The 10000-nt window shown below is 48.2% G+C and overlaps 1 protein-coding gene across 1 annotated transcript in view; it reads left to right on the top strand.

The window, feature by feature from the left end:
- LOC134092593 (low-density lipoprotein receptor-related protein 1-like) overlaps positions 1–10000 on the top strand; it is a 160608-nt gene that overhangs the window by 133553 nt on the left and 17055 nt on the right. Inside the window, exons 47-64 of the mRNA XM_062545572.1 lie at positions 70–189; positions 469–582; positions 950–1099; positions 1563–1685; positions 2339–2455; positions 2662–2790; positions 3097–3219; positions 3887–4027; positions 4911–5098; positions 5358–5541; positions 5835–5920; positions 6606–6725; positions 6999–7186; positions 7535–7740; positions 8462–8650; positions 8930–9078; positions 9379–9472; positions 9745–9861. Coding sequence (XP_062401556.1) covers positions 70–189; positions 469–582; positions 950–1099; positions 1563–1685; positions 2339–2455; positions 2662–2790; positions 3097–3219; positions 3887–4027; positions 4911–5098; positions 5358–5541; positions 5835–5920; positions 6606–6725; positions 6999–7186; positions 7535–7740; positions 8462–8650; positions 8930–9078; positions 9379–9472; positions 9745–9861 — 2538 coding nt within the window. The remainder of the gene's footprint in view (positions 1–69; positions 190–468; positions 583–949; positions 1100–1562; positions 1686–2338; positions 2456–2661; positions 2791–3096; positions 3220–3886; positions 4028–4910; positions 5099–5357; positions 5542–5834; positions 5921–6605; positions 6726–6998; positions 7187–7534; positions 7741–8461; positions 8651–8929; positions 9079–9378; positions 9473–9744; positions 9862–10000) is intronic.

Raw genomic sequence — 10000 nt, forward strand, 5'->3', positions numbered from 1 at the left:
CGTGATGCAATTATGTGGTGTGTGTTTGTGTAAGTGTTCACGTGGTGTGTTATGTCCGTGTCTTCACAGCTAACCGTGCGTGTAAGAAGGGCTTCAGGAAGTGTGTGAACGGCCGCTGTATCCAACACTCCTCTTGGTGCAACAGCCAGGACGACTGCGGAGACAATTCAGACGAACTGTTTTGCAATGGTGCGTGTGTTTGAGCATGCGGAAACATGGAATGCACGCAAATAAGCACCACGTCCCATTATGATTGTACTGTCTGTGTTTGTGTGTGAGAGAGAGAGTTTGAGTGTGTGTATGTGTGTGAGAGAGAGTTTGAGTGTGTGTGTGTTTGTGTGGGTGAGAGAGAGAGTCTGACATTTGTCGAAGATATCCTGGTCTGGTCTTTTTGTCAATGTAATCTTGATATCTTATATTTTGTGTGTGTGTGTTTGTGTGTGTGTGTGTGTGTGTGTGTGTTTACAGCCACCCTGTGCTCGGCCGATCAGTTCCAGTGTAGAGACGGCAGCTGCATCACCAACACGAGCCGCTGTAACCAGCGAGTGGACTGTGAGGACGCGTCTGACGAGATGAACTGCAGTGAGTTCCCAACTCTCAATAACACACACTCATCACCGCTCACAATCACACAGCACACAGCGCACATGATCGCTTATTAGATTATAGTATTAGCAGTGGCACTAACATACAACATTATTTTGAAAATTCTGCTCCATGTCACTCTCCTCTCCTCTCGTCTTTGATCTCTACCCTACTTTGTTTCTCCACCTCTCCTCTCCTCTCCTCCCATCCCATCTCCTCTTCCTCTCTCTTCTCCTCTCCTCTCCTCTCCTGTCTTCTACTCTGCTCTGTTTTTCCACCTCTCCTCATCCTTGTTCTAAACTCTTATCCTCTCCTCCCTCTCCTCCTTCTCCTCTCTCTCTCTCTCCTCCATCTGTTCCTCCAGCTGCCACCGACTGCAGCAGCTACTTCCGGCTGGGGGTGAAGGGCGTGACCTTCCAGCACTGTGAGTACACCTCGCTCTGCTACGCCCCCTCCTGGCGCTGCGACGGAGCCAACGACTGCGGCGACTTCTCCGACGAGAGGAACTGCCCAGGTAAAGAGAGAGAGAGAGAGAGAGAGAGAGAGAGAGAGAGAGAGAGAGAGAGAGAGAGAGAGAGAGAGAGAAGGGGGAGAGAGAGAGAGAGAGAGAGAGAGAGAGAGAGAGAGACTGGGGAGAGGACGAGGGAGAGGAAGAAAAACTGGTTAGGTGACAAACAAGTCCGGTGGTGAGAAGGGCTACAAGGTAGAGAAAGATCAAAGGAAAGACGGATGGAGGGAGTGGGATATAGAGAGAGGGATGTAAGGAGGGAGGAAGAGGGAGATGGAGAGATGTATGAAGAGAGGTAGAGATACAAAAGATGTAAAGAGTGGAAGAGACAGAAGTGAGAAAGAGAGATAGAATGACACCATTTACCTCAAGTGAGAATTAGAATCCAGACTGTCCATCTCTGGCTGTGTCCTATACTGCTGTGACGCTGCTATGCCTGACCCCCTGGTGCGGCTCCTGTCCTCCACAGAGAAGAAGAAGGAGAAGTGTCCGTCCAACTTCTTCGCCTGTCCGAGCGGCCGCTGTATCCCTATGAGCTGGACCTGCGACAAGGAGAACGACTGTGAGAATGGCGCCGACGAGGCCAACTGCTGTAAGACACACACACACACACACACACACACACACACACACACACATACACACACACACACACACACACACACACACACACACACACACACACACACACACACACACACACACACACACACACACACACACACACACACAGACTTTGCCTACATCTGTTTCATGTGTCAGCGAACCTTTCTTGCAGCATGTTGTTACACAACTCCCATCCTTGCATATTTAACACTGGCTACTAGTTCTTCTACTAGTTCTCTTCTTACCATAGTTCTATCCTATACCTGTACAGGAACTGGTGAATTGTGACTGATAGGGAAAATAAGCTTTCGCCATCGCTTTCAGCCTCACTGAATCTCGGGCTTTGATTCAGCAATGATTTTGTGTCTGCAGTTGTTTGTGCAACACGCTCAGGAAGAAATATCAATATTTCACCAGAATATGCTTAAAAATGCATCTACTACTCACTACTGTGAAGTCATTAGGAGAAGTTATTCAGTATGCCTTTCTGTGTTTGTTTGTTTGTATATGTGTGTGTGTGTGTGTGTGTGTGTGTGTGTGTGTGTGTGTGTGTGTGTGTGTGTGTGTGTGTGTGTGTGTGTGTGTGTGTGTGTGTGTGTGTGTGTGTGTGTTTGTGTGTGTGCGCGCGCGTGCTTGCAGACAAGTCCTGCACAGACTCTCGCTTCGAGTGTGCCAACCATCGCTGCATCTCCACCAGCTGGGTGTGTGATGGAGCAGACGACTGCGGTGACGGGTCTGACGAGGGCAACGTCTGCAGTGAGTTTCCATTCACACACTCTCTCTGCCTCGCCGTCACATACACACACACACACACATATGATTGATTTCACACACACACACACGCTCATAAACATGTGTAAAAGTTGTATGAAATGTTCATTGTCCCTCACATATTACAGCCAGGTTGTGTCCATCTGTTTGTATGTGTTTGTTGTGTTGACCGATGCTTTGTCTCCTCACAGAGAACACCACGTGCAGCCCAGAGTCGTTCAAGTGCCCCGGCTCCAACAAGTGCATCTCCCACCGCTGGCTGTGTGACGGGGACAGAGACTGCCCTGATGGGGGCGACGAGAGCGTGCTGGCTGGATGTGGTGAGTGGGTTGGCAAGGCCATCAAGAAAATAATAATAATAATAATAATAATAATAATAATAATAAAATAATAATAGTAAGAGCACCTGCTCCTACCACTTCTGTTACCACAACTACTACTGGCAACAGCAATAATAATGTAGGTGCATCATTATTAATGATATCCTGACATTTTGTATCTTTATACAGCATAGCAAGTCAGATATACTGGTGAAGCATTCAATGAGTTAGTCTGTCAGACAGAATGATAGATAGGACTCAGTACTTGAGACAAGCTGGAGATTTCTCTCCCTCCTCTCTCCGTAGTGTTCAACAACACATGTGAAGCCACGGAGTTCATGTGCCAAAACAGGCAGTGTATCCCCCGACACTTCATGTGTGACCATGACAACGATTGTGATGACGGATCAGACGAGTCTCCAGAGTGTGGTGAGTCTGTGACCTTTTGACCTCCACTCACTTCCTTTCTCCTCTTCCGCCAGGTCTGGCCGTATCTCTCTGTGTCCACTTTGGTTCTTTTATTCAAAAGCGCTTATTTATTCACACCCTGGCATTTATAATTCAGTGATGTGTTAGCATAAGCCCCCAGAAAAACAAATCACGTCATTAAATTCCCAGCCCATTCTATTCAAAGTCAGTCTCATTTACCATTTAAAGGTTATTCCTTAAAAGCGAGCGGTAGATGATGCTCAGTGAAATTATTTGCTGTCGGGCTGAAGTGTATCGAGTTGCAGCAAATCCATAGACTCCAAGGCTGCTCCTTGAAAAGGTTGACAATCGCTCATGGGGAAATAGTTCTGCTTTCATTTCTAAGGTCTTAACTTTCTATACACATACACATACACATACACACACACATACACACACATACACACACACACTCTAGCACACACACACACACACACACACACACTTATATGCACACTCTCACACACATACAGGCACTCACACACATACCAAACTCTCACAGATTTGCACACACATTCACACAACCAAGCGCATACAATTACTCACACACACACACACACACACACACACTGACACACACTCTCTAACAATTACACACACCTCACCTTCTCTGTACTCCTCCTCTCAGAGTACCCTACCTGCAAGCCCAACGAGTTCCGCTGTGCCAATGGCCGCTGCCTCATCCAGGCAGGGTGGGAGTGCGACGGCGAGTTCGACTGCCATGACCACTCGGACGAAGCGCCCAAAAACCCCCGCTGCAACGGCCCAGGTCAGACCACCTCACCTCCTAATGCCTCCTCCTCCTCCTCCTCCTCCCCTCTTCTCCTCCTCCTCCTCCTCTCCTCCTCCTCCCCTCCTCCTCCCCTCTTCTCCTCCTCCCCTGTGCAGTCGCTGCTCCTGAGGAGGACTGCATTACTGGAGGCCTGAATGGGATGCTGCCCTTTTACCTCTGTAGTCATTATGCTTTTGTTCTCTGAATCCAGCATAATCGTAAGCACAGGCATTTTATTCTGTTCACTTAACCTCTTTATCGGTCCCAATGGGCTGCTGGAAGACAGCTCACGATTTATTGAAGAGGTTTGTACTGTAGGTTCTGCTCTTCATTAGCCTGGTCATACCAAACCCTCGTACTAATATCGTACAGAGGGTCTGCACCTACTCCATTCAGAATGGATTTCAGGCAGGAGGCGTGAACTCTGTTGAAGTTTCATACGATTGGGCCTGATTTTACCCAATCGCTAATGTTCCTGTTCCCTGACAACACGCATATGCTCGACGTCATCGTTAACGCCCCCCTCCCCCCATTCGCTGATTGTTCAGGATGGAATGCATCCTGAGAAATCGAGTCGAGAATAGGATCAGACCCAGATAGTAATGCTGTAGGGAAATGAAAATTGAGCGGAAGCTTACGGAGGGCTATGCCAGGCTAGCTCTTCATAGGTTCTATTCTGCCACCAGGAAAGGAATGTGGTCATTCCCGTGCCCCTGACCAGAGCTAGAGCCTCTGCCCATGTGCCCACTGACCCCATGTGCCCACTGACCTGCTGCTCCGTGCCGTTTTCCCCACCACACATTGTGCACGTTCTTCTCTGTTGGTGGTGTGGACCGGTGCTTAGTTCGAGAATAACGCTCTCCTCGTTGTGCTCAAGCAGAGAAGAAGTGCAACGACACGGCCTACATGTGCACCAACCGCAACTGCATCAACGAGACGCTGCTGTGCAACCACAACGACGACTGCGGCGACGGCTCCGACGAGCTCAACTGCTTCGTCAACGAGTGCATCAACAGCAAGCTGAGCGGCTGCAGCCAACTCTGCGAAGACCTGAAGATTGGCTTCAAGGTAAGGGTGCTGCACAGGGCCAAAACTCCTCTAAGACGCCGGTTATCCCTGCTGAGCATTGTTGTCATTCAATCAGGTCTTTGTCATGTCATGGCCAAGTGACTTTCTTTGAAAAAACAAATACTGTTTTGATATCAAAACCAGCAAATCATGGCAATCTGTTTTAAGGGCTGAACAGTGTTTGAGGATACATTTTTAGACATACAAAATGAACCCTTGCATGCCCAGCCTTACCTGAGTTTCCCATGGGCCCTTGCAGTGCAGGTGTCACCCTGGCTTCCGGCTGAAGGACGATGGGAAGACGTGTGTGGACATCGACGAGTGCACGACCAGCTACCCCTGCACCCAGCACTGCATCAACACCCACGGCAGCTTCCACTGTGTGTGCACGGAGGGCTTCGAGCTCAGGCCTGACGACCTCACCATCTGCAAGTCCACCTCAGGTGAGTGTGTGTGTGTGTGTGTGTGTGTGTGTGTGTGTGTGTGTGTGTGTGTGTGTGTGTGTGTGTGTGTGTGTGTGTGTGTGTGTGTGTGTGTGTGTGTGTGTGTGTGTGTGTGTGTGTGTGTGTGTGTGTGTGTGTGTATGACAGAGAGTGTGAGAGAGAGAGTATTGCACACAGCTCCATGTCAGATGTGTATGAGATTTCCATAAATAGATTGTTGTTGGTTTGAGTTGATGTTGGTGGTGATGAGTTTGATGATAACTGTCATGTTGACTCTTATTTTGCTCTTACAGACATAGAGCCTTACCTCATCTTTGCCAACCGATACTACCTGAGGAAGCTCAACCTGGATGGAACCAACTACACACTGATTAGACAGGTGTGTTTGTGTGTTTGTGTATGCGCAGATGGTACAGTATCTTGACGTTTTCAAAAACTACCTAGCCTGGCAAGCCAAACTACACAGAAATGTATAATCTGGGGTCGGACCATTCACAGAACTGAAGCCTGTGGGTGGGATGAACAGTTGTCTTTCAAACTGCCTCTGCACGTAATAGGCCAGCATTTGAGACCAATCGTAGCCGGTCGGCAAAACGGCAAATACATCCTTCTTTAAAACGAATGACTTGAGTGCTTCTTTCTGCTCAACTTTCAAAGAAAAACCCAAGTCTAACTCTTCCAAATCCGATTAAAACGAGCGCGCTTCGTTAGCCTCATCCATCTTTCGTTTTTCTCTATGGTTGTGCAACATGGTCTCACACCCAACTCGTCGAACGACGACGCATGCGGAAGCCGAATGTGAGCTCAAGGCGGGCTTAAGGACTCCGTACACAGATAGAGCGTTCTGATTGGCTAGGCTGGCCTGGAGCCTAGCGCAGTCTTGGCCTCAACGGTGCGACCCTAGACCATCCCGCTAGGCAAAAATATTTTTGGCTGCTAGGGTGCGTCTAGATTTCTAGGCTAAAAACTACCCTGAGTTGGAGTAAAATCTGATTCTTCTCTCCTAACTGTTCTCTCTCTGTCTGTGTGTGTGTTTGTGTGTGTGTGTGTGTGACACTAATCAGGGCTTGAACAACGCAGTGGCTCTGGACTTTGACTACAGGCAGCAGATGATCTACTGGACAGACGTGACCACGCAGGGCAGTATGATCAGACGCATGCACCTCAACGGCAGCGACGTGCAGGTGACCCCACGACCATAGCCTCACGCCAACACCTCTTTCTCCTCTGCTTTATCTTCTGCACTTACTGAAGCTAGAGTTCAACTTCCATCTCAACCTTCCCTTTGTGTTGTACTTGCACTGTTTGTACTGTACTCTGGGAAGGGTGCTTTTATCTTGTGCATTCCAGTGTATAGGTCTGTCTGTCTGTCTACCTGTTGCTAAACTTGTCTTTCTTCTTGTCTTGTCTTTCATCATTCTTTTTTTTTTTTGGCACTATGCTTGGTCTTCCAACAGGTCCTTCACCGTACGTCTCTTAGCAACCCTGACGGGCTGGCTGTTGATTGGGTGGGAGGAAACCTCTACTGGTGTGACAAGGGGCGGGACACCATCGAGGTGTCCAAGCTGAACGGAGCGTACCGCACGATCCTGGTCAACACGGGTCTGAGAGAGCCGCGCGCTGTGGCTGTGGACGTGCGCAACGGGTAAACAGCAGCGTCATGATAACTACAAAGACATGAGACGGGACATTACTGTACCTATGGCTCAAATGTTGCTCTTCATTTGATTCGGTTCATGTCTTCCTTCTTTGAGCTTTCTTTGGTTTTCATCGGTTTGTTTACATCTGATGAGTGCAGTGTCTTCTTTCAGTATTTTAGTGAATGCATTTATTTATTTATTAAATGGCTTTGCTTTTCTTTATTTGCTTAGTAGTTCTGCGGTGAAAGCTCAAGGCCTATGTTTCATCTTGTTTTGAAGCTTTCCAAAGCTCCCTAAGCCTCAGACGGCTTATTAGTGTCTGAACTGCTCAAAGTGCTTTTTGTCCCTCTCAGGTACTTGTACTGGTCCGACTGGGGTGATAACCCCCACATCGGGCGGATTGGCATGGACGGCAGCAACCGCAGCGTGATCGTTCAGGACCGCATCACCTGGCCCAACGGGCTCACGCTCGACTTCATCAACGACCGCATCTACTGGGCCGACGCCCGCGAGGACTACATCGAGTTCGCCAGCCTGGACGGCACCAACAGGCACACAGGTTAGAACGGACACGCACACACACACACACACACACACAGATGCTGATACACATACAGTACATGTTGACACACACACACACACACATACACACACACACACACACAGATGCTGACGCACAAACATGTTGACATGATACGTGTATTCACACATCTATCTCTGAGAGACACATGTGACTGGTGACTCCCTACTGCATTTTCATACTGTAATGCCACTCTCCGCTGCATTTGCATGTGTTCATCTGGGAAACACTTTCATTTTATTTTACTTTTATAAGTGACTCACAATGGGCTCGGTGCACTAAAGTCACTTAGTACTGCCGTTTGACTTCCGGTCAACTATATTGAAACGGCATTTTCTGTTTTATTCTGTTCCTTAAATATTCACTAAGACACGGAATATCTTGTTTTCCCAAAAATTTTAATTTCAACGAGCTGAAATCCTTCTTTATCGTAACGTGTTGATTCGCTAGGTGCAACACTCAACTGGGTCCGTGTAGACACGAATTACCATAGCAATAGCTGCAGGTTCGAACACACCGGAAATTTAACGGCAGTACTAAAAACGTTTGTGCACAGAGCCTAAACAGTATACAATACAGTATGGACATACATGTTCTGGGCATTAAACCCATGACCTTTGTCATTCCCAACTATAGTAACATAATTGATTGTGTTCATTGATACTTATGGTGTGTGTGTGTGTGCGTGTGTGTACTGTAGTTCTTGGGCAGGACATCCCCCACATCTTTGCCATGACCCTGTTTGAGGAGTACATCTACTGGACCGACTGGGAGACCAAGTCCATCAACCGCGCGCATAAGACCCAGGGCACCAACAAGACCATGCTGATCAGCACCCTCCACCGGCCCATGGACATCCACATCTACCATCCCTACAGGCAACCGGATGGTGAGGGACACACACACACATGCACGCACGCACACACACACACACACACACATACACACACCATGCAGATCAGTACATTCCACTGGCCAATGGACTTTCAACTGACTAGGAGGGCATTAACACATACTCAAACAAAGGCTGTGTTGAACATTATTCTCCATTTTCTTTCTGACCTCTATATCCAGTGCCTTTGTAGTGACTGACACACACACACACACACACACACACACACACACACACACACACACCTAACAGTCCCCTATGTTGTCCTCTCTCTAGTGAGGAACCACCCGTGCCAGGAGGACAATGGCGGCTGCAGTAACCTGTGTCTGCTGTCTCCTGGCGGTGGCCACAAGTGCGCCTGCCCCACCAACTTCTACCTGGCCGCCGACGGACGCCGCTGCATGTCCAACTGCACCGCCAGCCAGGTGAGTCAACACCACACCTGTACGACAACTAAGCTACACCACGCAGCACACACCTCACTCTGTAACTCCATACAGGAACTATCCTCTCCATGTTCTTACCTTCTCTTAGAGGGGGAGCTACAGTGTGCATTGTAAATATGTTTACAGTTAAAGCTACATTTACTGGTGGCTAGAGCAGTATTTCAGGTATTTGTGGGGCTGTCTGCTTTTCATGTTGAATTGAACTTTTTCTGTCTTTTTTTCCCTTTTATGGACACAGTTATTTGATGCCATTTCTGTTTCCTTTGCTCTTATCTCTAGTTTGTGTGCAAGAATGATAAGTGCATCCCATTCTGGTGGCGTTGTGATACAGAGGATGACTGCGGCGACAACTCAGACGAGCCAACCGACTGTCGTAAGTCACATTACCCTGTGACACACTGTGTGTGTGTGTGTGTGTGTGTGTGTGTGTGTGTGTGTGTGTGTTTGCATACGTGTGTATTTAATCTGGTGTGTATAACATACACTGATGTAACATACACTGTTCCTCTGATGTCTCTGATGATGGTGTGTGTGTGTGTGTGTGTGTGTGTGTGTGTGTGTGTGTGTGTGTGTATACCATATCTCTGGTCTCTTTGATGTCTCTGATGGTGTGTGTGTGTGTGTGTGTGTGTGTTCCCTCTGCAGCTCAGTTCAAGTGTCGGCCAGGCCAGTTCCAGTGTGGCACGGGCATCTGCACCAACCCGGCTTACATCTGTGACGGAGACAACGACTGCCAGGACAACTCAGACGAGGCCAACTGCGGTACAACCTCTTCTCTCCTCTCACCCTCTTTCTCTCTCACTCTATACCTCTCTTTCTTTCTCTGTCTACTTGTCTCTTTCTCTCTCGCTCTCTCTCACACCTTCTTGTGCACTCTCTTATCTTTTATTTAAATGTTCTC

The sequence above is a fragment of the Sardina pilchardus genome, chromosome 9 (genome assembly GCF_963854185.1).
Source record: "Sardina pilchardus chromosome 9, fSarPil1.1, whole genome shotgun sequence".
NCBI classification, from domain to species: domain Eukaryota; kingdom Metazoa; phylum Chordata; class Actinopteri; order Clupeiformes; family Clupeidae; genus Sardina; species Sardina pilchardus.